The following is a 26,761-nucleotide window of genomic DNA, read 5'->3' as shown; positions in this document are numbered from 1 at the left end:
GGAAGAGGAAGAGAAAAGCAATCCGCTAACCTCCAAGTCCTGCACCACGGGCACCAGCAGGGAAGGTGGACATGCAGCAACCGAACACGGAGACGGAAATTACCACCACTGAAGCCACCGCTGAGGCCCCACCCGACCTCTGCGCCCACACCACCAGCGGGGCCCAGGGAGCAGCATCTGGAGGGTCATGCCTGCCCGAGACTTGGGTGCAGGGAGAAGCAAAGCCTGGGCTCTCTGGGGCCTGGAACAGCGGCTTGGCCTCTGGGAAGCCACGTCCTGACTGAGGTCTCACTCAAAGGTCAGGAAGGATGAGTTGCTTGGAATCCACGTCCTCCCAGGAGGACACTCAGGTGGGGAAGAGCCGGAGGGCCAGGGCCAGGGCCCAGCAGAGCCACTTTCCAGTCAGACGGGCCTTGGGCCAACTGGGCCGCCTCACAGGGCGCAATTTTACAGAATCTTCTAGTCCAACTCACTGTTCTGAGACCCAATTTGGGGTCTTACCTGAGAAACTAGATGGGACTGAGTTGGAAGCTTTCTAAGGTCAGAATTCTGATGCTCCTCCAATGCCAGGCTCAAAGGGATCCCAGCTCAGCTGGGCTACAGTGTCCCCCAATCAGGGACGACCCTTAGCCCGAGAAGAAGGGGAACGGGAGAGGCTGCCCAGACAGGAAGGCAGAGGCCCCGTGGCAGGCAGGCAGGAGGGGGGGCCCTCACCATGAAGCTGGGGTTGCTGGGCTGGATGCGCAGCTCCGCCAGCACCCAGATGCCATTGGTCAGCTTGAGGGACTGGTAAAGCATGTCCTGGCCCTCCACGTTCCTCTTGGCAACGGTGAAGATGTTGCTGCTCTGCAGCCTACTGCTCACGGCCTCTGGGGGTCAGAAGGCCCCCAGTCAGAGACGGGGAGGCCTGGGGCACAGGCGAGGGGCAGCATGGAGTGGGGGTGGGGCTCAGGAGTCCTACCCGCATTCAGGGGGCAGTCTCTGATCTGGAACTGGGCTTCGTTCTCATTGGGAATGTCTTTCCACGTGGCCAGGAACATCTGCCGGTCTGGAGGAGTACAGGTGGGATCCTGATACACCTTTGATCCCACTCAGTCACCCTCAGCAGGAAGTGGGTCGGGGGGCAGTGCCACCTTGAGGCTGAGGACAGGACTGGCTCTGCCACAGTCCCTCCTGCTTCCCTGAGCAAACCCTGAGCTCTGTGAGGGTGGCCACTTGTGCTGTTCCCAAAAGACCCAGGGTTCCTGCCTCTGGGCCTCAGAGTTCTCCCCACTACCACCCACATCCGCCCTCCTGCTGCTCTGGAGCCAAGCACCCTGCTCATTAGTCACAGCGGTGTTACAGGGCTTCTGATGTGGCAGAGATGATGTGGGCAAAGTGCTCCATGCCCTCTGGGTGCTGGGATGAGTCTTCCCAGGGGTTCCAGCTGGGGCACAGGGGATGGGCATCAGGTGTGACACATGGCCGAGGCTCCCTGCCTCAAGGGGCCCATGGGACGACTGTCTAGAGGCTGCAGGCAAGGCTGAGGGGCAGAGCTGGCCAGATAAGACCCTGGGGGCCCCGGTGAAGGTGTGACCCTCACTCTAGACTCTGCAGGGGAGCCGGCGACTCATGGACTCTATCGTGGGGCAAAGCCAATCCATCTGTTCTAGGGACCCCAGGGGTACCCTCATGACTCACCCATCTTCCCATCCTCCACAAACAGGATGTGCAGCGGGTACAAGGTGCTGAAGTAGAAGACGTCGATGTTGTTCTTTACGGCCACCTAGGAACAAGGGGGTCCCTGATTAGTCCCTGATGCTCGATACCCTGAGGCCCCAGGAAGTGCCTGCTCGCTGTGAGCCCACCTGAGCAGGTTCCCTCTCATGACTTCCCCAGTAGCCATGCCCAACACCCCCTTCCCACCGGCCTCCCCCACTCCCCATCCCCGCCCCCAGTCTGTGTCCAAGAGCAAGATTCCACAGACAGCCCTTTGCCAGCACCAGCCAGGCCCAAGACGGTTCCCCCAGGCTCCTCCCCAGGGCAGGTGGGTAAGGACTGGCGTGCCAAGCCCTGCCCGGAACACACCTGGAGGTTGTTCAGAGGTTCCATCTTCATGACTGAGCCCACCGTGTTGAGGGGCAGGGAGATCTCCACAGTCTGGTTGGGGCTGAGCGGCGCATGGACCTGGAGGGGGGCGGCGGGGGCCAGGCCAAAGCTGGGGAGAGAGAAGCCCCCGTGGAGGTGGCAGGGGAACAGGTGCTGACACAGGACAGGCGGGCTCCTGGGGCTCCGGAGCCTGGGCAGCAGCTGGCGAGAAGCCTCTCCAGTGAGCTGGCCTCATCCCAGGCCCAGGCCCAGACCCAGACCCAGGCCTGAAGGACAAGTTCCTGAACCCCACTCCCCACCCCTCAGTGGCCACAGGAACAGGAAGAGAAATCTGGGACAGCTGAAGGCCTGAAGCCCATCTCTGTTCCTCTTTCTCCTCTGGGTGAGGTGCTGGGCAGGCCCAGGTAAGCGAGCCCCTGCCCTGCCCTGCCCTCAAGGAGCTCCAGTTAAAACCAGGGGAAAAAACAAAAAAACAAAATAACAAAACAAACCAGGGGGCCTTTAAGCTTCTTTTAATTTGAAAACTCTGTGACTGCCCAACTCTCAGTGACCAACCTCCATCTCCCAGGAGGGATGTGACCATCCCAAGCAAGACACTGGGTTTTACTGTCTGGGCCAGAACTGGCTAGATCATAAGATGGCCACAGAGATTCAGAAAAGCCCTGCTTCTTGGTATAGCAGCATGTGAGCAAATCAGGAGTATGCCCAAGAGCGTAAGAGACACTGGAGTGTTTCTGTGGCCTCTAGGGTCCCCTGAGGGTAAGCAGCAGAGCTGCCCACCCTCCCTGGTCTGACGGAGGGTGGGAAACCACTGGCCCACAGGCTCTCCCTGAGGAAACAGCCCCTTCAGTCAACTTCTTAGAGGCTCAGTTTGCTCATCACTAGAGCCACTCAGGAAGAAGGATCATCAGGAGAGGCTGCTGGGGTCCCCCAGAGAGCCCTGGCCTAGCTGGCCTGGTCCATGAAGACCCTGATGGTGCCAGACAGGAGACCTTCCCTACTGACAGGGGACCTGGTGGGGGTGAGGAGCCTGGAGCAGCCACCGTTCACAGAGGTCCTGTCTGGTGATTTAATCCTGCCACGTGGGGGAGGTTGGCGGGCAGGCCCACTCCCCATCCTCCTTCTTAGAGACAGGTCCTGAGACGGAAGCTGCTCAGATCTGGAGATTATGTCAGTAAAATGCCCCCCGGGCAGTGGGGGAAGGCAAAAATAAAGGGAGGTGCGCTGCCCCTCCACCTCATACTTTGGTGTCCACATAAAGAGGTTACTGTGGGGAAAAATCACTGCTTTAGAGAGTTTTGGTCTGAGATGTGGTTGTGAGGAATATCCTCCTTCACCAGAAAGAGGCTCCAGGACCACATCCCTCAGCGCCTGCCTGCAGTCACCAGCATGGGCTCTCAGCAGGCTGGCCTCGGGGAGCTCACCTGTTGCGGTTGAACTGGATGGCAAAGTCGGTCATGACCTGCAAGGCCTTGTTGGTCAGCTGCAGGTCCATGGAGATGGAGCCCACCTGGCGGGTGAAAGTGCCTGAGATCTCCAATCCTTTGGCCTTCATAGCCGGGAGCCAGACCTGCAGGGAAGACGATGGGAAGGGGGCTGGTGTTCACCATGTCCCCAACTCCACAGCCCACGTGAGGGTCCTTCCCCCATCCCCCTTCCCTCACACCTAAAGGGGCCTCTCAGATCGATCACACCTGCCTTTACCATCAGGGGACGACCATGTGAACCGTGGGATGGGAGGAAGACTCCTGCACAGCCTGCCCAGGACCCCCCGCCGTAGTGTGGCCACGTGCTGGAGCAGCGCAGGGCAGGGCAGGGAGGAATTTGGTGTGCCCAAGGCTGAGCCGAGTCTCCCGAGGTCAGAGAAGGACGACTCAGAAGCAGGGCTGAGGAAGGCGATGAGACAAGCGGGCCCTGCCAGCCTCCTGACGAGCCAAGGAGAGTCGAGAGCCAAGGGCACTCTGGGCCTCGGCCAGAGCCTTAGGCCTCCCTGGCTGTCACAGCCTGCCCTTCCTCGCAGAAGGCAGGGCTGGCCTTTAATTGTACAAACTGGCCTGACCAAGGACAGTACTAAGAGGACCCCTCGCCTGGCAGGTCTTCTGCTGCTTGCTTGGCTGCCCTTGTCATCCGAGTCTCAGCTCAAGCCCACCTCCTCCGGGAAGCCTGCCCCAAGGCTCCTTCTCCAGGCTCCCGCTGCAGTGACGTTTTAGCAAATAAACTGTCTTCTCAGTCCCCAGACAGCTCTTCTGGGGGAGGGTTCTGCTTTTCTGTCTTTGTATCCTTGGCTCGGAGCTTGGTGTGAGATTGGTATTCAGGGAACGTTTGCTAAGCGAACAGCATGAATTAAAAGCTCTGCCCGTGAGGGACACCAGTGGGGGCCATCCTGTGGACGCGCAAATGCCTCTCAGGTTGCCATTCTCACCAGGACAGCTCACAGCCCCACCCCAGGCCAGCTTCCCCAGGTGCCCTATGTCAGTGAACGCCCCACTGTCTCTCAAGTCGTCAACGCCAGGAACCAGAGCATCTGGGCACCAGCCCTCAGCCCACCCTGACCCCCACGCCATGGTCATGAAGCTCAGGTCCTGTCAACACCACCTCCTCCCATCTGCCACCACGTCCTCTGCTCTCCCCTCTCCACAGGCACCGCTTGCGTCTGAGCCACCATCAGAGTTCCCCAGGTAAGATGGCAGCCACCGCATAGCTGCCCAATTCTTCTATCCCCAATTTCCACAGCAGCCAAAGCCATCTTTTAAAATGCAAATCTGATCATGGCACCCTTGAACCCCCTCAATCCTGCAATGCTTCCACTGCCCACGGCCTCCGAGGCCTGGTGCCCTGCTCTCCCTGGGCTCTGGTCCTCACACACACACTGTTCCCTCTGCTTGGAAAGCACGCCCCACCCTGACCCCGTCCTAATTGCTAACTCTGATCATGCTTTGCTTCCCCCAGACAAATCTGTGAGGGCAGAATCTCATGGCTTCAGCCATGAGCTATGATTTGGCACACAGCACTCAGAGGGCTCCCACGGTGACTTCCCTGCTCCCCGCCCCTCCAAGGAACCTGGCTTCCTTTCCCAGGTTCTTGCAGAACTGGCTCTTTCTGGCACTGTCACCGTCCTGACTGCCGAGGGTGGGGACCTCATCTCTCTTGGTCATTGTAGGTTCATGCAGTCTAGAACTGTCAGCACCCACTGGCCCAAGTGCTTGAGGAACTCCAAGATCTTGTACAGAGAGCCTCATCCGCCTTGACCAGGAGGGGCGGGGAATGTACGCAGGACAAACAATTCGAGGTAGTCACAGCGCTGTCAGGAAAATGTAGCCCGCACAGCCACTGCTTCTGGAGGGAGAGCATACCCACATCCCAGAACTTGCCTGTGACTACGGTAACAGGAGGGAGAAAGTCCTGCCCATGTTGCAAGGACTCCTCCTCCAGGCAGCCTGCCCTGATTACTCCTAACCTGAGATCCCCTCACCTCTCCTTCCGGTTGGTACACTCATCTGGCTCTCCACTAGGACAAAGCAGTGATAATATCTGTTAAAATGAACCCACATACAGAGGGCAAGCTCCCCGAGGGCCAGCTGATTCTGACAACCCATGACATTAAGGTAGGCACGTTGAGGTTCTTAAACACTTTAAGATCACATAAGGGGGACCTCCCTGGTGGCGCAGTGGTTAAGAATCTACCTGCCAATGCAGGGGACATGGATTCGAGCCCTGGTCCGAGAAGATCCCACATGCTGCGGAGCAACTAAGCCCGTGCGCCCCAACTACTGGCTCTAGAGCCCGCAAGCCACAACTACTAAAGCCCGCGTGCCTAGAGCCCGTGCTCCGCAACAAGAGAAGCCACTGCAGTAAGAAGCCCGCACACCACAACGAAGAGTAGCCCCCGCTCACCACAACTAGAGAAAGCCTGTGCACAGCAACAAAGACCCAATGCAGCCAAAAATAAATGAAATTAAATCTTTAAAGAAAAAAAAAAAAGATCGCATAAGGGTTGGGGGCAGAGGCTTTGGTGCCACAGCCCTACATTTAGTTCCAGACTCTTGTCACTTACCAGCTATGTGACCTTAGGCAAAAGCACTCAGATTTCTCAACTGCAAAAATGGGAATAACAGCATCATAAGGCTGCTGGGAGGACTTAGTGGGATGGTGGCCATGCCACGTTCATGCAGTACCCGGCACGGAAGTGTGTGGTTGCTAGCACTAGACTTGCCGTCTGCTGGGGGCCCCTCAGGCCCAGATCCTGCCAGGAATCCTGGCTGGGGGCTCTGGCCACCACCACTGTGGTGTAGCGGGCAGGGCAGGGCAGGTGCTGGCTCATAGCTCCCCAGTCATGAGGGAGATGTCCCTGTGCCCCTGAAGCCCTGCTGTGTCCTGCTTTGGGGAGGGGACCTCAGAAGAGAGAGAGGGGCTCTGGCTGGGAACGAAGCAGCAGACGTGGTGTGTGACCTGAGTGTTGTGAGGGATCAGGCCACGTCTGTCCCCTCTGGCAGCTTCCTTGAGGCTGAAAGCCTGGCCCACACTGTGCTCTCCTTAGTGCCAGGCCCATGTGTTCTCACACCCCGAACTCAGCTCTCCTTCCCTCACCCTGCCCCTTGCCCACTGTTCCAGCTGGAATCCCCCTCCCCGCCAGCCCCACGTCCTGCCACACCTGCCTCCAGTCTGCCTCCAGTCCAGCCTCCTTTCCACCCCTACAAGTGCCTTGCTGTCCGGCAGCCATCAGTCAACTCCTGCCAGTCTCCTCACTGGCTCCTTGCTTCTGCTCTAGCCTTTCCAGTCTGGCCTCCACATGGTGGCCAAAGGATCGCTCTCAAGTGCAAATCTGCTTCATCTCTGCTTAAAACCTTCCAATGCCTCCTGCTGCACCAGGATCAAGAGCAAAGCCTCAAAGCTGGTGCCGCCGACCTCGCCAGCTTCCTCCCTCCTCAGCTCTGCTCCAGGCAAGAGTCTGGGGGTGGGGGGCGGGGGTACTGCCCTGGGTGGCCCAGTGGGCACTGTGGGGCACCGCCAGGCAGGCAATGGTGGCGGGGGGGAAACACTGTGTTTGGTGGGCTGGGGTCAGGGATGCTGCCTTGGGGACAACGGTCTTCACAATGAGCCACTGTCCTGCAGCCCTTGAGTATTTTCTGCATGGTTTCAACATGCCCTGAAATTTCTAGGAAACTAATGATGGTGAAAATCAAGGGAAGCCTGTTCCTTGTTTTGTTTGGAACTTTACTGGAAGTCAGTCACCATTTCAGAAACTAATGGCACCTCTGGCCACATCACTCATGGCACGTGAGCTACAAACACTCTCTATAGCTGTGGTGTCACTGTGACTCTGCACTGCTGCCAGCACCCAACAATGTCATCAGATCTGGGGCGGGCATGCCCAAGCCTCCACAACACAGAAACACATCATTTCACTCTCTTCCTTTTAAGCCTCTTTTATGCGATGACAACATCTTACCATTTTTGAAATTATATGTGTAGGTAGGATGTACAGTCCACAGATCTCATTTATTATGAAAGGAGGGGGAGTTATAAAACCCCTATTATCAATAAGGAGCTTTGGGTCGGACAGCACTGAGAACCACTGACCCAACTAGATGGGACTTTTGCCAGTTTTCTGGAAGGTGTGGGCTCTCCCTCAACTCTGGGCCTGGAGCCCTCTCCCCATTTTTGCCTTGCTACTTCTGACTTGATCCGAAGGCCTGAGCTCCAGCAACACCACCCTCTGGGAAGCCTTCCCCAGGCCTCCACGCCCGACTTAGCATCCCTTCCCTGTGCTCCCTGCTGCCCTCAGCATCGTGCTGGCCAACTGCTGCTCCGGGAGCCCATCCTGGCCGGCCTGAGCCAATCCCACACAGTGGGCCACCTAAGGAGCCCACACGTCCTGCCACGAGAGAAGCCATGGCACTTACTGCTTTGGGAGCCACATATGATCCTGATAAGGTGCCCACGCCACTGGCCAGGTCAAAGAGGTCACTCAGGCCACTGCCCATGGGTGCTCCTAGGTTGGCTGGTACTGCTGTTGCTGGGGGTGACACGAAGTTGGGGGTCCCGATCTAGAAAGGAAGGGAAACGGGTCAAAGGCGGGCATCAAAGGCAGGGACATCAGGGCCTCAGGATGAGTGTGGCCACCTGGCCCTTTAGAAAACAGGGGGGCAGGCCAGGCGGGGGTATTGCAGGGCTGCCATCACATCAACTCTAAGTTGCAGAAACAAGACAGAGTGAGGTGGGTGGAGAGGAGAGGCCGAGCCCTCCCGTGCCCCGCAGGCCCTGAGGGAAAGGGCTGGGGACACTCACAAACTAACAGCCCATGGATAAAGGGGTACTTGAGACACAATGCTGTGAGGGGGCTGTGCTCAGCAGACAGGAGCACGCACCCCAGGATGTCAGAGAGGAGTCATGGGGACTGAGAGGGCCGGCGAGCCTCAGGATAACAAGGCAACTTCATCATAGGGTAGTGAGGATGGGCTGAGGAATTAATGGACATGGGGGCCCAAGGGCAGCTGGATGCTGGGCAGTCAATGCGGAGGCTGCCAGGACACTGGACAGAGGCCAGGGCTAGCAGGGAGGGACTGCTTTGACATCATCCGACCCTTGGGATGCTGGGTGGGCGATCTACGAGCAGGGTTGGTGGCACAAGGGTTGAACCATACCCCTTCAGGCTCATCCCCCATCTCCAACCAGAAGCAGGCAGAGTGAAGAGAACAGGCAGCCACATGCAGAGAGAAAAGCCAGGAAAGAAGACACAAAGAGATAAGAAAGAGAGGGAAAGGGGGAGAAAATTAGTCATTGCTGCTCCACCCAAAAGGCGCCTGGTGTGAGGCTGTGCCGGGCCTATGAGGGGTCCACATTGTCTCTATGAAGGGCATGACCCACTGGCCTCACTTGACCACACTCGTCCTTCCTACCCTTTCCTATGCTGTGGCCTTGGGGACCTGAGCCAGGCATGGCCAAGTGACAAGGGCCCCACTGCCCCCTCCACCCAGCTCTACCAGCTGCCTGAAGAAATCCCAGGGAAACACCCAGGCCAGTCTTACCACCCCCTTTCACAGGGGAGGAGGGACTGTCCCTGACCTCTCATGGGCCTCTCTCAGGCCTGCTGGGCTGCTACCCCCAACCAGTGCAGCGTGCGGGGTAAGTGGATGCAGGTATGGCTCCTCCAGCCTTACAGGGCCAAGGTGCCAGACTCGGGAAGGGGCTAGGACAGGCCCTACACTGCCCCAGGTCTCTTGGGGTTCAGCAGCCCGGCAAGGGGCTAAATCCTGTGTCTGCCGCTTAGCAGCTGTGTGCTCTTGGAAGGAAGGTCACCTGACCTCTTTAAGCCTCAGTTTCTCACCGATGTGTAAGGTGTACATGATCACCTTTGCAGGCAAATGTGCCTGAAGCCCTTGGTTGGCATCTGGCAGAGAGGGCGTTCAATGATCGCTCCTCCAAAGATTACTATCAACCTCATCCAGAGGGGGCCCCAGGACATACCAGGCTGTCGAGGCCGCTGCCAAGAAGGTCCACAGCTCCCATCTGCACCGAGGAGGTGGCCAGGGGTGGGCCACTCACCGGAGGGCCAAGGTCCAGGTTGAGGAGGTCACCCAGCAGGTCGCCCTGGGTGGGGATGACATCCAGCTGCTCGCCAGGGGGCGCTCCGGCAGGGGCCGTCTCCGGGCTCTCCGTGCTCTCACTCCTGCCAGGACAGGGAAAGAGGTTCAGCAGGGTGGGGGGTCAGGCTATCTCAGGGAGGCCAGAGCCCCCAGTCTCCAGGATCCACCCTCAGGACAGGCACCTGGGTCTCCTCACTGTCCCAGAAGCCTGTCTATATCCCCCCCTTTCTCCCGCTTCCGACGCCTCATCCATCTTGTTGGCTCTCCGAGAGATCCAGCTTCATGGGCTGAGGGAAGGGAGGGCCATCTGTATTCCCCTCACTCAGCCCACTCTAAAGATAAGAGCAGGTGCCGGTCCCAGAGGACTGGACAACCAGGCCAACAACCCTGGGAGCCACAGAGCAGGAAGGCGAGAGGAACAGGGCTCTGGAGTCAGGCAGAATCGAGTCTGAGCCCAGCTCTGCTGCCTGGGATGCTGCAGCAGGCACTCAAGCTCTCTATGCCTCTTGTCCCCATCTCTTAAGAGGGGACATCTCTCAGAGCTGTTGTCACCGAGTCAACACCTGGTATGTAGTAAGCATTCACTAAAAAGTTGCTAGAATCGTAATTTTGCTCAGACTCAGGCCCGAGCGCTTGTGCTACTGAACCGAGGAAGCAGGTGGGGAGGCTCAGGCCAGCAAGTGGTCCCCGGTACTCACGAGGCCGTGCGGGGCGGCAGGCTCTTGTGCACGACGCCCCGGCCCCCCTCCACAAAGGCGCTGGGTGGCTTGTGGTAGACGGAGGCCAGGGTGCCGATGTAGCAGATGAGCTCGTCCAGCAGCGTGGGCTCGATGAGGTCTGTCTCCTCCGAGATGAGCGGCTTCTCCGCCAGCACCACCTCCTTGGCAGCCACGGGGTCCGTGGAGAGCAGGCGCCAGTAGATGTAGCCGCGGTCTCGCAGGTCCGGGTTGTCTGAGTCCTGGGAGGTGATGAGAAGCCAGTGAAACTCAGAGCAACCAGGTGAGGGGAAGGGGGAGCGCCATCCGTAGTCCCACGACACGGGTGGGATCACAGGGCGACTGATGATGGCAACCTGAGAACTGGCGGGAGCACACCCGTAAACCGCTTGAACAGATGTGGCCCAGCCCCCCAGTTTCCCCCCAGCCCGCTCCTGCCTCTGTTCCCTGCCTCCTCCACCATCTGCCCTCCCGGTTCTCAGGGACTTCCCTCTCCTCTCTCATTTATGGTCTGGCTCAAAGTCACCACCTGCCCCCGCCCCACCTCTATGTGATTGTGACTGAGCTCCTTGAGCAGGGATCCTGGAATGCTCTGGGGCCAAACCCCAGTGGTGCCAGTTTTAGGGGCAGGACCACCCAGGTCTGGCTCCTTGGACTGAAGCTCCCTCCGTGGAACAAGGGCTGTGCTGGGCACAGCAGGGAGGCTGCGCACCCACCTGAGTGGCCAAGCTGAGGACCTGCTGCACCAGCTCCTGGGTCTCTGTCGGCTTCTTCAGAAAGAGTTTCACGATGGCTGTCAGCAGCTGCAGCTGGACCTGCAGGAAGACACAGAGGAGGCGAGGAAGGAGTGTAAGCTTCTTGTGGGGACAGTAGGAAACCAGGTGAGGACCTCGGGAAAACGATGTTCAAAGACTGAGAACAGCTTTCCTGGGTTTGGGGTTAGCCATGCAAACAGGCCAAGTCCAGCAGGGGTGAGGTAGTGCTGAGAAGCCTGGACCTTGGCCCGACTGCTCAGGAAGGAGCTGGCCACGGTGCTATCTGGCAACCCCAGGCAGGTGGAGGCTGCTGCCCAGTGCTAGGGTCCCAGAAACCCATCAGGGCTCCAGGCCTCACAGCCTTCAGGAGCTCGCAGCTTACGGAGGCAACACATGTGCCTGGTATGCTTATTAAAGACCATCTGCCAACAAGTGGAACAGGTGCCAGGGATGCCCAGCAGACTGGGGCAGCAGGGCTCACACAGTCAGCCTGTTGTGAGGAACTGTGCTTCCACCAGAGGGCGGGAACCATTCCTGCCCCGCCCCCACCAGCCCCACCTCTCACCTGCCACTGCCTTCACCTGAACATGCCTCCTGTGCCCCCTCCCACTTCTGTAGCCTCTTGTCCCCCTCACTGGCGCCACCCCACAGTACTGGAAATGCTTTCCAGCCACAGGGCCGCCCTGCGGAGAGATCTCCTTGAGGGCAGGGATCGTGTCTGTCACTGCTGCATCCCTGGCTATTGTTCATTCTAGTGCCTGGTGTGTAACAGGCACTTAAGAAAAACCTGCTGACTAAAAACACACCTCTGAAGAACAATTCTCTGTGCATAGCCCTTCCTTAGCCCCATCGCATTTTGTCAGTCCTGGGACAAGAGGACAGCCTGAGGCTCCCCGGACTGTGCTAGGGACAGGCCTGCGGCAGAAGGGTGGCAACGGGGCTGGTTGCACCTCCTGGGCCTGTCCGGCAGGAGGGAACTTACAAAAACAAATGGCTTAGCTGCCCTGGTATGCAGGGCGGGCTGACAGCAGGAGGCAGGATTGAGGGGATGCAGTCTGTTTCTGGGACTAAGCATCCAGAGTCCCTGCAATCTGGTGACACACGGGCCAATGGCAGAGGAGCAGGCTAGCTGTGTCCAAGGCAGGAGGCGGCTCGGGGACTGGCTTTCAGACCTGGCTCGAGTCCCTGGCTGGGTAGCCTAGAGAAAGCCACTTACCCTCAGTCGTTGAGGGAGAGGTGTGGCCTACCTCAGGGGGTTCTTGTGAGCTCTGAAGACGCAATCAGTGGAAGCTTACTTGGAGCCAGAGTTAGACCACACCTCATTTGAACTCTGATTCTACCACTTCCCAGCTGGTGACCCTGGACGAGCTATTTAACTTCTGAGTCTGTTTCCTCATCTATAAAATGGAGGCAACACTTCACAGAGTTGATGGGAAGAGTCAATGAGACAACAAACGGAAAGAACTGACTGTGTCCTCTGCTCAATGCACAACAGCTGTCATCATCGTCAACGTCACCACAACTGCCACACAGGGACTCTTTACCAAGTTCTCCCCAACCCCAGGCAGCTGGCTGCCAGCGCTCATTCATCACTGTCGGGTCTGCAATGCTGCCTGGGAACAGGGCTGCCTCAGCTCCCTACCTAGTCTCCCCACACACACACTGAGGCCCCCGTTCGCCTGCAGGTCAGGGCAGTCCCCCTGCCAAGATGCTGCTGCCCCTCCCCTCAGACAGGCCAGACGCAGCACTCCCTGTCCACGGCTGGAGAGGCTTAGGAGCCAGGACGAGGGGGCTCAAAGAGACAATCTAAAATAAGTTCCTAGGACTTCCCTTGTGACGCAGTGGTTAAGAATCCGCCTGCCAATGCAGGGGACACAGGTTTGAGCCCTGGTCCGGGAAGATCCCACATGCCGCAGAGCAACTAAGTCCGTGCACCACAACTACTGAGCCCACGGTCCGCAACTTAGAGAAAGCCAGCACAGCAACGAAGACCCAATGCAGCCAAAAATAAATAAATAAAATAAGTTTCCAAACTGCAAAGCATTAAGTATTCTTATAAAAGCTCTGAACTGTGCTGTGAACCCAGGAGGCAAAGGAAGCAGGCCACCTAATTAAAACACCATCACCACCCAACTACTGTTTGCTGAGCGCTGGAGTGGGCAGTTTACACACAACATCCAATAAGCTTTGCAGGAACCCTGTGCTAGAGATGAGGAAATGGGCTTGGCGGGTTTAACGCTCCAGGTCCTACAATGGGGGAGGAGCCACAGGCAGAAACACCCCCACAGGGCATCCTCTGCAGTCATCCCAGCAGGACCTGACTACAGGAGCAGAAACCAGCCCAGACTGGGCTTTGCTTCTCAGACAAAGGAGGGAGGCTGGTGCAGTGGAAGTGGAGGCAGCCCTGGGGCAGGCTGCCAGCTGGACATGGCAGGTGGCAGTGGGAGTCGGTGGGAATTACTATTATTATTTTGTGACGGACACCTGTTGTTTTTCCCACCCCGCATCCATTCGATCTTCTGGCTTTGAAACGCTGGCTCTCCCTCAGAGAACTGTCCTTCTCTCTGGCCCTCTCAATCCACAGAGACAGGGACTGGCTCAGGGTAATGCAAACAGGCTGAACTGTTGCTGGAACCACTGAGGGGAAGGCAGTTACGGGGTTGCTAAGTGAGAAGGACGTAGCCTGGAAGCACTGACCCCTCACAAGCTTCACTGGTGGGGAGCCTGCCCAAGGACAACGCCACCCAAGGAAGGCACAGACAGCCCCGCTGCCACCGCCCACGCACCTTCACCCAGTGGTGCAGAAGAGAGAACGCTCCTTGGACTCAGCTACAGGAACCCATAGGTCCCCTTTTCTGCCTGGACAAGTGTGCTTTTAAACCAATTCTGACCAACACCGACACCACCATTAATGAGTGCTTCTAATTTAGGGGCTGCGCACATGTTAGGGACATTACACAAAGCATCCCATTTAACTGTCACAGCACAGGATGAGGGAAAGTCTTATGACTCTCATTTTGTAAATGAGGAAACTGAGGCTCAGACAGGTGAAGGGTTAGCATAAAGGCAGCAAGCCAGGAAGGGGCAGAAGAGGGGTTTGGACTCTGGTATCTCCGATTCAAGGTCCAGGGTCTGACCCACTGGGTTCCACTGCGCCAGCTGGGCAGCTAAGATTTCTGTGCTCACAGACATTTTAAAGGCCCCACGTGCATGAGCAGACAGTTCACGTAAGAGGGAATACAAATGTACAGATGTTCAACCCCACTCAAAACAGAAATGCAAACAAAACTATACCAAGGTACCATTTGTTATCAATCAGATAGGTAAAAATAAAGTCTGAGCATGCACTAGGCTGGCAAAGGAGGTAAGGAGAGGACTCTCCCACCTCTGAGACAGGAGTGTAAACCAGAACAATCTCCACACCAAGGGAAATCTGCTACAGCAACCCGAACCTGCAATGCACGGGCCCTTCTACCTAGCATCGTGCTTCTAAGAATTCACCCTCCAGCTGCACATGCAGATGTGCTTTCCACAGGTTATTCACAGCAGTACTGTTTAAAAGAGCAGAAGGTTGGACACCTAAATATCCGTCAGGGGAGGCTGGTTAAACAAACATGGTCCTTCTGCATGAAGGACTCCTCTGAAACTGTAAATTAATAAATTAATAATGGCATAAATTAATAATTAATAATGGCATGGCCTTCAAATGTATTTTTAAGGGAAAAATGAAAGGTACCGAACAGTTTCAATTTGTATAGTTTACTATCAGTATTTAAAAATAAGTGAGGGGACTTTCCTGGTGGTGCAGTGGTTAAGAATCTGCCTGCCAATGCAGGGGACACGGGTTCGAGCCCTGGTCCAGGAAGATCCCACATGCCACGGAGCAACTAAGCCCGTGTGCCACAACTACTGAGCCTGCGCTCTAGAGCCCGAAAGCCACAACTACTGAGCCTGTGTAGCACAACTACTGAAGCCCGTGTGCCTAGAGCCCGTGCTCCGCAACAAGAGAAGCCACTGCAATGAGAAGCCTGCGTGCCGCAACGAACAGTAGCCCCTGCTCGCCGCAACTAGAGAAAGCCCGCGCGCAGCAACGAAGACCCAACACAGCCAAAAATACATAAATAAATCAATCAATCAATCTTAAAAAAAGTGAGAAGGAAATATATATATATAGTCGATCCTCATTATTCACAGAGGACACATATGCAAATTTGTCTGCTTGCTAAAATTTACTGGTGACCCTGAAATCAGTGTTTGTGGCGTTTTCACGGTCATTCACAGACGTGCATAGCAGGGAAAAATTCGAGTTGCCTGAAGTACACATCCCCAGCTGAGGTCGAGTGAGGCGGTGCTCTGCCGTCTGTCTCAGCTCTCATATTGTAAACAAGTGACTTCTTCATAGTCTACTTAGTGCCATGTCTTTCACATTTTGGTGCTTTCTGTTGGTGATTTTGCTGTTTAAAAAATGCCCCCACCCCTCCCCCAGTGTAGTGCTAAAGCGCTGTCTGGTGTTCCTAAGCGCAAGAAGGCTGTGATGTGCCTTTTAGAGAAAATAAATGTGTTAGATGAGCTTTGTTCAGGCGTGAGTTACAATGCTGCTGGCTATGAGTTCAATGCTAATGAATCAACAGTATATATTAAATAAGGTGTCTCTAAACAGAGACACACATAAAACAAGGTTTACCTTGACCAGCTGATAAAAATGCTGTGACTGGGGTTTGTAGGAACCCAACTCTATATTTCTCCTGGGAGCAATGGTTTAGCACTTACTAAATCAGTGTTTGACTTTATGGAATATAAGTACCACAAACGATGAAAATTGACTATTCATGTCTCTGTAGAGGAACTGGCTGGTGTGTTCCTAAACTCCCTCTCTGGAAGTACCCGCAAGAAACCAATAAATAACATGGTGTTCTCCAGGAGAACTTGTGACCAGGAAAGTGGTAGGAAACAGAATTTTCACTATATATCCTTTTGTGTCTTTTCAATTTTGAACCAAGTCAATGTACTACCTATCCAAACATAAATACAAAATTAAAACAAAACCAGAAACTTTCGCAGTCTTCAATATCCACCACCACAGACTGTCCTCACATGTCCCCCTTAGGTACCGCAGTGTGGGAGCAAAGGGGCCACACCTGTCCCCCAACCGACACTCCTGTGTCTGTCCGCACTGTCAGTGCAGTTTTAGGAGGGGCAGGGCCCTGAGGCCTGCTGGCTGAGAGGAGGGTTTCAGGGCAGGAGGGACCGCAGGTGCCCAAGTGGGCCACCCAACGTCTCACCTGGGTGCTCTCGTCATGGAAGCCCTCTAGGAAGCTCTCCAGCAGCTCATCCGCGTTGTCTATCCGCTCGGCGTACTCGCCCACAATCCAGATCATGGCGGCCCGGGCCTCAGGCTCGTCCAGGGAGTCCAGGTTCTCGCACAGCGTGGCGATCACACTCTCATACCTGGAGACCAGGGCACGGCCGGCACATGAGGACTGAGGGAGCCTGGGCCACCCAGGGGAGGCCCAGGAGGGGCCAACAGAGACGGGCAGCTGCTCCACAAGAGCCCGAGAGGCTGGCGAGTAACAGGATTTGAGTTTTATCCTTTACATTTTAGTTCTTATTTGGGCCTGGGGAGCAGAGCAGGGGCGGCTCAGGAGAAATAAGAAAAAAATAAAGGGTTTCTTTTGAGAATGCTGTTTGTGGCAAAAAAATAAGGAAGAGGGAGAGGCTCCTCCTTGCTTTTCCTCCCCACCAGCCCGCCCCTGGCAGAGCCACAACACCCTCATGGGGCGGGGGGGCAGCCACGTACTTGTTGGGGTACTTGCGGAAGATGTCCTTGATGACCACGATGGCTTCCTGGACCACGTAGTTGACCTTGGTCTGGATGAGATCGAGCAGCGTGCTCACGCAGCGCTCGGCAGATTGCTGTGTGGGAAGAGGAGAGTGTGGGCAAGGCCTTGCACCCACTTCCAGCAGAACCTCTGACCAACATGCCTTGGTCAAGGGCTCAGTCACACCTTGCCCACCTTCCTTTTCACAGCAGGAAAACAGGAGAACCCTCTCTGCAGGTAACAGGTGGGAGAATGCGTACAAAATGATGGTCCTGAGATGGCAGGGACACAGGGAGATAGAATTAGACTGAGGAGAAGGCCAGTAGAGCTTCTGAGAGCAGGGAGGGTCTTTGGAGCTCTTCTAGGCCAAGCCCTGAGAGCAGGGCTTCACTTCTACTTGTTCCACAAAATGGGCTCCCGTGACCAAAAACATTTAGGAGGTCTCTGCTTGGACCAGCCCTCCCCACACCCCTCTACTCCATCACGCTGCACTAAGCTCTATGGGAGAGATTTCTCAGACTGCCATCACGGGTGCCAAACGGAAAACGTCTCAAGGGGCTGGGCTGAAGTGACCAGCTGTCCCAGATCCCCTAGCCTCCAGGAGACCCATTTAAGGAGAGTCAGATCAGTGATCAAGGAACCTCTCCAGAGGCAGAGAATGGGAGGGATGAAGTGCCAGGACACAGGGGTCTGAATGACCCTTGGGAATTTGAAGATAAGGGCACATGGACAGCTGAATCATGATACCTGCCAAAACGTCCAACAGGCAGAGCCCCTGCCCCAAAGCTCCACAAAGTGAGAGCTAAGTCTACCAGGGCCACCACCAGCTTGGGCTGCCACACTGTCTTAGCTAATGCTGCAGGAGACCCCTGACGATGACGGGCTAATTTCATCTGCAGCAACTCAGAGGCCCAAGGGAGATTACAGATGAGAAGGAGCCTAACCAAATCTGTACCGTGGGTGGCTTGGGGGCTCCAGTTGTGACCCTCAGGCCTTCCTGGACCATGAGCAGCCGGAAGATTCTGCTGGAATCAGACTGGTTTCCTGGTTTCAGCTTCCTTTCCTTTCCTCCTTCCCCCCGCCAAGGACAGAGTCTCAGAGCCTCACCTCCACCTTGATGGCGCAACGGCCAATGGCTCGCACAGCCTTCCGTACAAAGTCCACATCCACCTCTGTCGCGTACTCTTTCAGCTCCGCCAACACCTGTGGCCCAAACAAAGATGCAGTTGGGGGGATCTGGCAGGGCAACCTCCTGGAACACCCCGGGGCTGTGGGTATGCACATACCCCTAGAAGGGTGGGATTCTGCCTCCTGTTCGAGGTGGAAGTTCCAAGGGAGGGAGAGAGCTGTCATGTGCCCCAAGAGGAAAACAGGAAGGACTAATTGGCAGGGATGGACAATCCTTAGTTTGGTTGATCTAGCTAACATATCTACCTAACTACCACTTCAATGGATGTGAAGTAATAACAGAGAGAACAAACTCTTTAATCACAAAAATATCAGTTAACATTTGTGGAGAGTTTGCTCACAGAGCCCACCTGGGCACCACCCTCTGCTGACCTGGGCGATGTTGGCCTGGGAGGCCAGGCGGATCATGATGTCCAGCTTCTCCAGCTTCACGTAGATGGGGTCATTGTACTTCACAAAGAACACCTTCATCTCGTGCTTCAGGATCTCAGGCCTGGTGGTGGGCAAGGTTGCCCGAAGAGCAAAGAGCGAGTCATAGGCCCTGTGAGAAAACCCTTCCACATTTGCTGGGACATTTCTGGGGTTGGACATGGAAACTGACATCCGTGAAAGCAGTCGCCCCCATGTCTGCACGCTCCTGGGCACAGGACCTGCCAACCAAGGTTCTGACCGGCCCCTGTGTGTCCAACCACGTGCCAGGAAGGGAAGAGGGAATATGAGCAAGAAACAGTTCACATTCAAGAGGCCACAGGCATCAGGCAACAGGCTTGGGAGTCAGGCCTCAGTTCCAATCCTAGCTGGTGACCTCAGGCCCGTTTCCTCACTCACGGAATAGGAAGCGTTCTGTGTCGGAAGCATTACCTTTGCAGGCCCGAGTTGCCAGTCTTAGAAAGGCCTGGCATCTGGGAATTCACCTTTTGGGAGTGCTCTCACTGTTCCCTAAATGATAAAGGTGGTTAACTGTGCCTTGACTGTTTGTATAAACAACATGGTTTTTGCTGAACACCTGCTTTCCTTCTAGGAGCCTGGAATTTTGGTAGGTGTCAGGCAGAGGGTGCCTTTATCACTCGTCCCCCCCCAAAAAAACCCAGGGTGCTAAGTCTCAAACAGGCATCCCTGGGCAGAAACATTACACACATGCTGCTGCACTGTCGCTGGGGGAGAAACATTCTCTGTGTGACCCCCCCATGGGAAGCCTGCACGAGGATTCCACCAGACTCCACCTGTCTTTCTCCCTCATGATCCAGCTGTGCAGCCCTACTAGGTCGATGATAAACCTCAGCTATGAAAACAATGATATGCTGTCTCCTGTGAGTCCTTCTAGTGAATCTCTAAGTGTGTGTGTGTGTGGGGGGCTGGTCCTGGGGATCCCAACACAGACACCTACATAACAGGGCTGTTGTGAGAGGTAGATGCAAAGCATCTAGCATGATCCATATCTGCCTCAGAGGAGGCATTTGCTAGGCAGGAACTGTCGCCAGTGTCATTGCTCCTCCTTCACCGGCACCACCCACCCCATTTTTCTTAGCTGAGGAAACCTGGCGGGGGGAGGGGCCTGCCCTAAGTCACACATCTAGTGCTAATAAGGGCGGGACCAAGATGAGAGTCACCACCCCTACCTGACTCCTACTCCCACACCCTTTCCAGAAAAGAGAGGAGGAACAAAAAGGAATGAGGACAGACGGTGAAGAGGCGAGAAGACCCAGCAAAGAGAAAGGAGGGACCCTGCCCAGGGTGGTCCTCAGTGCTGCTGAGCAGGCTGCGGGGAGGTTCTGGCAAAGCGAGGCAGGATCCTGAGCTGGGGGGCAGAAGCTGTGATTTCTGCCATCAGGACTCGGTACAAGCTGCCCAACAGCATGTTGGGCCTGGGCCTGGTGGTGCCTCAGCAACAGGGTCAACTTCTTAGGTTTGCCTTGTTAAATATAGCACAGGGAGCCCCTCCTGCTGATTGGGATCCACAGGTCACGACACCTCACTAAACCCCACACTGCAACTGTAATCCCTAGTCTCATCCCTTTGTTCAGGCACTCAGAAAGCTTGCCCCAATTTACCTCCCAAACCTTTACAAATGTCTGAATTCCACTGATCTTTCTGGGCCCCCATGTGTGTACTAAGAACCAGACTGAAGCTATAAGGACAGGGAGCATGTGTGGTCTTCCACACATGCTCCCTGCCCACAAGAGGCCCTTGTTCTGCTTTTGAGTTAGTTGCTGATCCAGCCATCTGACCAAAGAGGCTGGAAGTAGAACTGCAGAGTCTGGCCCCACTCCACGGAGCTGCCCGGCACCCTTACTGGATCGGTCCTTGTTTTTTGGCCCAACCCACCCCAGGTGTCAGGTGCCTTCCCTCGAGCAGTGGCTCACTACTGTGGTCATTCTTACTGGGTGGATGGAAACTGGCTGCTCAGCATTCTGAGCGGCCCCGAGGCTGATGCAAAATCCATGGCGCCTCGTCTTGGAGTCCTCCAGCCTCTAGAGCTATGGACTCCTACCCAGGAAAAATGAGCATGCGCACACATACACGATCTTACAGCCTGTTTCAGGAAGGCTGTGTGGACTGTGCACCATCCACTCTCCATGGTTAAGAAGTGCACGCTCGCCTTTATCCGGCATGCTACCTGGTTAGGCTAAGCCAAGGTTTCCCAACCTCAGCACTACTGACATTTTGGTATGGATAGTTCTATGGGGGGGCAGAGCTGTCCTGTGCACTGTAGGATGTTGAGCAGCATCCCTGACTTCCACCCACTAGATGCCAGTAGCAGCCCCCACTGTGACAACCAAAAATGTCTCCAGACATTGTCAAATGTCCCCTGTGGGACAAAGATGCCAGTGGCTCAGAACCCCTGGGTTAAGCTGTTGAGACATCCTGCACGGTGACAGGTCAGTTTCCCTTCAGAGCCCCTGTTCCCAGCAGGAGATCCCCCCCCAGGGCACACACTACCCATATGTGGTGGTCCCAGTACCTTTTCTGCACGATGAGGTTGATGTTTCGCAGGGCCACGTACTGCAGCTCCGGCTCGGCCGACAGCAGTGTGACCAGGGGCGGGGCCAGCTTCTTGAGCAGCGTGCCGTAGTAGTCCAGGTCCTTGGACAACATCTCCATGAACTTCATCAGCACCTTCACAGCAGACAACACTACAGCGGAGTTGGCGTGGGAGAGCCTGGGGGTGACCCGCTCACAGATGCTGCGGTCCATTCCGAGGGGGACAAATAGCAGAGACAAGCAAGGGGAAACACCCTGTTTTTAGTTATCAAGATAGCATGTCTTCTGTAGGAGGAAGACCTAGCTCCTGGTTCTGTTTCCTGCTAACTGACCCCAAGCAGGTTAAAACCACTCTGAGCCTCAAGCTTCCTCATCTAAAAAAATGGAGATGATGATGCCAACTTCACACGGTTGCTGGGGGCTTAAATGAGACAATGCATGTACAGCACTGAGCACAGTGCCTGGCAGTCAGTAAACACTGGATGAATGTCAACTCACTCCCTTCTGTTGTGAGGGCATTCAAAAGGGGCAGGATACCATGTTGGTTAGGACCAAGAGTCACGGGAGACCCAGCTGGGTGACCTAGGTGATTTCTTCCACCTCCCTAGGCCAGAGTTTCCCTACCTGTAAAACGGGGACAATGATGGCGCTGCCTTCACAGAGTTTCTTTAAAGATTATCTAACGCGTAGGAAGCACCCAGCAGAGCCTCAGGCACCCAGTAAGAATTCAACGAGTGGTGGCTCTCATGCTGTCCACCTCTTTCCTCAGCCCGCAGTGACCTAGATCTCTCTGTCAGCTCCCAGGTCAGGCCCTGGCTTCTGTTCTGTGCCCTCAGAGAGCAGTGAGCTGACTGCCCGAAGCAACACCACTGCCAACCTGGCTCTGTATCTGAGGATGGTCTGTGGGGCAAGGCCTGGAAAGAAGCCCCCCGGAGGCCTGGGGCCAGCTCATGGTTGGAGCCTCCCACCCCGGGGCCCGGTGAGGCCGGCAAGCAAGGGCAGCCTCTTACCTCTGGGCCTCCCGGTCGTCCTTGGGTGTGTAGTTGGCCAGGCAGTCCAGGATGAAGATCTGGCCCCACTCGGTGCACTCGTTCAGGGCCGTCAGCAGCTTGTTAATGGACTGTGGGTTCAGGTCGAGCAGGTTGCTGCTGGGGTGAGACTCGGCAATCTCCGAGAGGGCAGCCACTGCGTTTGCCACCACCTGGTTGAGAGGGTGGAAGGGGCAGAGGCTGGGACGCTGCTCTCAGGCCAGGGAGGCAGTGAGGCTAATGATGTTGGCCAGTCAGAGCTCAAACATCCTGAAAGGAATATGACCTGAAGGGCAGGGTCTGGAGCACCGAGACCCACTCCAAGCACGCACCCTACTGACTCCTCTGTAAGCTGAAACTAAAGTCAGTGCACCTGCCAATAAAGAAAAACACAAAACAAGAAAGATCTAGCTCCAAGTTCCTACAAAAAATAGCGCTCCCTGCTACCTAACACGCAGTACCGCTCTACCAGTTACAGCAGCTCACTGTGGGAGCTGACAACTGTGCTTCTCAGAGCTAGAAGGTTCCTCCTGCAGAGCCCCTCGGGGGCTGGAGGGGCTAGAGCACAGAGGGGTTGCCAGGTGAAGCTCTGGGCCTGCAACCCAGTTCCACCAGAGCAGTTGTTTTCATGTGTGTTCTGCGTGGTTTTCAACTTTCCCGTAACCAAGCAGTGCTCCCATGGCCATCGCCGTACTGGCCACTCGGCACCCGTGTGTGCTCAGTGTTTCAGAGAGACACAGAATGAGACGTCTCGGCCAGGTGGGTTGTACATTTCATTTTAAACATGGCCCTACCGAACTGTTCTCCAAACTGCTGCCATCACCAGCCGTGAGGAGACCAGCTCCCCTCCCAGCTGTGTTCTGGTGCCCTGTCCTCCAGGCTACACTACTTCAAGGGTGATTCTCTACAACCCTGCAAAGAAGTGGGGAAAGGGAGAAGTACCTCACTTTCAGAGCTCTCTGACAGTCTTGGTGAGAGGACGGTGACAATGACAGTGACTGGAAGGGGAAGGAGGGTACTAGTCTTGGGTGCACACCCACTGTATGCCAGGCACATTACCTTAATGGCTTAAGCCTCCCAACACCCCCGGCAGCCATGCAGAATTAGATCCATCTTACTGATGAAGAAAAGAGGACTCTGGGAGGTTAGGCAGGATGCCTGAGGTCACACAGCTCCTTAGAGAGGGCTGTACAGAGAAGGGAATCCAGGTCTAGCTCACTCCAAAGATGGCGCCCAAACCACTGCGGGTAGGAAAACAGCTAGCCCACCCCGCAGGGCTCTGACTTCCAAGAACTGGGGCTGCCTGGTGGAGGGTCAAGCAGGTCTTCCCAAGCAACCCTGGAGGTGGTGGAGGTGGCAGGGTGGGTGGCAGAGACTTACCATGGGGTTAGAGTCAGAGATGAGGTCTTTAAGGGTATCCAGGAAGCCCTGGTCCTCTACCAGCTGGGCATTGATGTCGTGGAGCTTGGCCACGCACACGGCCGCCGTCTTGCGCACATATGGGTCCTCGTCCTTCAGGCACTTCCGGAGTGGCTCGCACAGGTACTCTGTGATCTTGTCAACGCGGATGCAGCCCATGGTCCGCACAGCCAGGGCCCGGATCAGGGGGTTGGGGTCCTCACAGTCCTGAGGGAAACCAGCCATTGGCCGGGGGCAGGGGCGAACTGAGCAACATTAGACAGCTGTTGTGGGATCTCCCACTGACTGCGGCCAACAGCACCAAAAGTAAGTGCCATGTGTGGGCACGTAGCATCTGCCAGATACCAGGCTTTGCACTGTTCCCTCTGATCCTCACAGCAGACACACAATACTGTTCCCATTTCGCAGGTGAGGGAGCTGAGGCCCTCAGGAAGGTCGGGAGCTCACCCGGTCACAGAGCAGAGCCACAATTCAAGCCGCGTCCACCTAGTACCACAACCCTCAATCCTCCCACTGGGCCACAGAACCCTCATTCGCCCACATCTAAGCATCGACAGGGCTGGGGAGCTAAGGTTTTAAAGGTGCACAGAGCTGACAACGCAAGTCCCTGTTTCTCCTCAATCTGGAGGACAGAACATGCAGAAAGGAGCGAAGTCTAGAAGGGCAATACGGAAGCCCTCAGACACATGCTGCATCCTGAGCTGGCAAATGACACAGGGCCATGGCTCACCCCAGGGCACACGGGGATCAAAAGGCCTGGGGCTACCTCACATGGAATGAGTTAGCAGGGTCTGTAGCATCAGATTTTCTGGAGACAACGGGAGCCCTCTGCTGGAGGAAGAGGCCCCCAGGCTGGGAGTCAGACGGCCTGGAAAGGATCCTCCGTGTTTCTACCCAGGGCTGTAGCGCCCCACCCCGGGAGACTGAGGGGAGATGGAGCAGAGAGCACCCCAGCCCCACACCAAGCTTCTACTTACCTTCACAAAGGTGTTGACGGCCATGATGGCCATGTCAGGCTGACTCTTGGCATAGTTCATCAAGTACAGGTACACCAGCTTCTTCAGTTCCAGGTTGTCCGTCTGCATACAGTTCACCACGTCGGGGAAGAGGGCACTGGAAGGTCAAAGCAGCGTCAATGTGGGAAAGGTGAAAAAAAAGAAGAGGAAGACTTTTCAGGCGGCTAATGGGGGCTGGGGAGGAGGGTGAGTGGGAAGGAGGGAAGGAAAATATAACAGGACTTCTGAGTAAAAGGCAGGGCAACAGCTCCATTACCGTGAACATCTGTTGGTAGAAATGGAATTCCAAAGGGTGACTTTAAAAGCAAAAAAGTCCTCTGTTCTTTACACAGGGTTCAAACATGAGCTCTAGAGCCCATCTGACCTGGCTCAAACCCAGCTCTGCCTCTTGCTGGCTGAATCAAGTTGGGAAAATTCTTTTATCCCCAGTTTCAGCTTCCTCATTTGCAAGAAAGATATAACAAAACCCCATTTCACAGGGCCCTTGTGATAATTGAAAGAGACAACATACTTAAGGTATCTAGTCCTTGACATCTAGGAGGTGCTACAGAAATGAAAACGATTGTTTTTCCTTCTCTGATACTTGACATGGCCGCTTATATTGGGCTGCTGGTTGCAGAGGGCTTCGGGGAGCAGGGGTGGGCTGGGCTGCAGTCACTACAAGGCACCCACTAAGAACCAGCCCGTGTGTACAGAGCACACGCTACATGCCAGGCTTGGTGCTAGGGGCTTTACGTAATGATCTCGTTTAACAGCCCTGAGAAGTCAGTGGATTACCCCCACTTTACGGAAGACAATACTGAGGTTCACAAATATCAAACAATTGCCTAAGGCACCAGGTCTGAGTCCAAAGCCCGTGCTCAGGACCGCTGTTATACTGGGCAGAACCCTTCCCAACATGGTACCCCACAGTCCCAGGGTCACAGGCCCCTTGACATGTGAAATATGGTTAGTGGTCAATTTTCTGTCTCTGGAATTATCTATCACCTCCCTTCTCAATTTTCGTGATTTTATGGGCAAGGACCCGGTAACACAGACTTAAGAGGTCAAAGCGAATTTCCTGAGCCCCGACAGGCAGGAGAGTCCAGTCAGTGCTGAAGCTGATTCATCACCTTGGAAGACAACGAACCAGGAAGGGGGGGAGCTGAGAGGCCTGACTTGCTCTTTTGGGCCCGTTACATCAGCACAACAAGCCCATTTGAGATGACAGAGGTGCCTCCTCTGTGACAGGGGTGTTCTGGTTGAAGGAAAGCAGCTTTGTCCTGGGAAGAATCTGTCTTGGAAGGAGGCCCAGTTTTCCAGCAGACGCCTGATTCCTTTGCCGCTGTGTCCTCAGCAGGTTTCTCTGCAGAACTGTTTCTACTGTGTGCTGTCAGGAGGCCCCTTGCTGAGCATGGCAATGGGACAGGGAAATCCATGGAGAAGTCTGGAGCTGTGGGTTCCTGCTGAGGGATCCAGATGGGGAGCTGCTCCACGTGAGCACCCAGGCCTATGAGGCACAGGACTGGGCACCAAAGGGGCCCAAACGAGAGGGAATGGGGGAAAGCACCCTGGGTCTGGATTCCAGAAGGGCTGAGCATGAGTCCAGTTCCGCCATTAACCACGTGACCATGGGGCAGTCATTGTTTCTGGTTTCTTTGGAAGGAAAAATATCCTTACCTACAGTATGGGAATTGCCAGGAAAACATTTAAAAGTGTTTTGCTGACTCTCAAACACTGTGCAAGTGTTAAGTTGTCATAGAACCCAGCTCCTGTCCTTGGGGACTCAACAATGTGGTGGGCAGGTAAGCACAAGTATACACAAGAAGAGGACAGTCTACAATTAGTGCCAGGCGACAGGAACACAGCAAATGCTGCATGTTCAGGGTAGTCAGCTGGCATGATGAGGGAGGCAGCAGTGTACATGGACAAGGGGAAGGGACGTTCCAGGCTGGGGAGATGCATGAGCAAAGGAGTGGCCACAATTCAACATGTGATCTGCTCTGGCAACAGATGCACACCAGATGCACCAGGCTGCAAACTGACAACAAATTTAACAAGCCCAACGTGCAGGTGTGTTTTACTTGCACAGTGTTTATTTGTTTGTTTAGTATTATCTGGCAATTTTTTTTTTTTTTTTTTTGGCTACACCACATGGCTTGTGGGATCTTAGTTCCCTGACCAG

The 26,761-nt window shown here is 55.4% G+C and overlaps 1 protein-coding gene and 1 non-coding gene across 3 annotated transcripts in view; both read right to left on the bottom strand.

Annotated features, from left to right (window-relative positions):
- AP1B1 (adaptor related protein complex 1 subunit beta 1) overlaps nucleotides 1-26,761 on the bottom strand; it is a 52,100-nt gene that overhangs the window by 1,690 nt on the left and 23,649 nt on the right. Inside the window, exons 4-20 of one of the 2 annotated variants that reach the window (XM_068562528.1) lie at nucleotides 24,559-24,694; nucleotides 23,543-23,788; nucleotides 22,145-22,335; nucleotides 21,115-21,336; nucleotides 18,525-18,645; nucleotides 18,072-18,167; nucleotides 16,943-17,058; nucleotides 16,428-16,593; nucleotides 11,107-11,205; nucleotides 10,373-10,632; nucleotides 9,556-9,757; nucleotides 7,992-8,135; nucleotides 3,513-3,658; nucleotides 2,068-2,197; nucleotides 1,681-1,765; nucleotides 962-1,048; nucleotides 715-869 (exon numbers count right to left, since the gene is read on the bottom strand). In XM_068562528.1, the coding sequence (XP_068418629.1) occupies nucleotides 715-869; nucleotides 962-1,048; nucleotides 1,681-1,765; nucleotides 2,068-2,197; nucleotides 3,513-3,658; nucleotides 7,992-8,135; nucleotides 9,556-9,757; nucleotides 10,373-10,632; nucleotides 11,107-11,205; nucleotides 16,428-16,593; nucleotides 16,943-17,058; nucleotides 18,072-18,167; nucleotides 18,525-18,645; nucleotides 21,115-21,336; nucleotides 22,145-22,335; nucleotides 23,543-23,788; nucleotides 24,559-24,694 (2,602 nt within the window). The remainder of the gene's footprint in view (nucleotides 1-714; nucleotides 870-961; nucleotides 1,049-1,680; nucleotides 1,766-2,067; nucleotides 2,198-3,512; nucleotides 3,659-7,991; nucleotides 8,136-9,555; nucleotides 9,758-10,372; nucleotides 10,633-11,106; nucleotides 11,206-16,427; nucleotides 16,594-16,942; nucleotides 17,059-18,071; nucleotides 18,168-18,524; nucleotides 18,646-21,114; nucleotides 21,337-22,144; nucleotides 22,336-23,542; nucleotides 23,789-24,558; nucleotides 24,695-26,761) is intronic. The other variant, XM_068562527.1, reaches the window with a different exon arrangement.
- On the bottom strand, nucleotides 2,920-3,016 carry LOC137777075 (small nucleolar RNA SNORD125). Its single transcript, XR_011076405.1, has one exon. It is a non-coding gene; the product is annotated as a small nucleolar RNA SNORD125 (small nucleolar RNA).

This window comes from Eschrichtius robustus, chromosome 14 (genome assembly GCF_028021215.1).
Source record: "Eschrichtius robustus isolate mEscRob2 chromosome 14, mEscRob2.pri, whole genome shotgun sequence".
In the NCBI taxonomy this organism is placed as follows: domain Eukaryota; kingdom Metazoa; phylum Chordata; class Mammalia; order Artiodactyla; family Eschrichtiidae; genus Eschrichtius; species Eschrichtius robustus.
The sequence above is the reverse complement of the archived record's forward strand: the minus strand, read 5'-3'. Positions and strand labels throughout refer to the sequence as shown.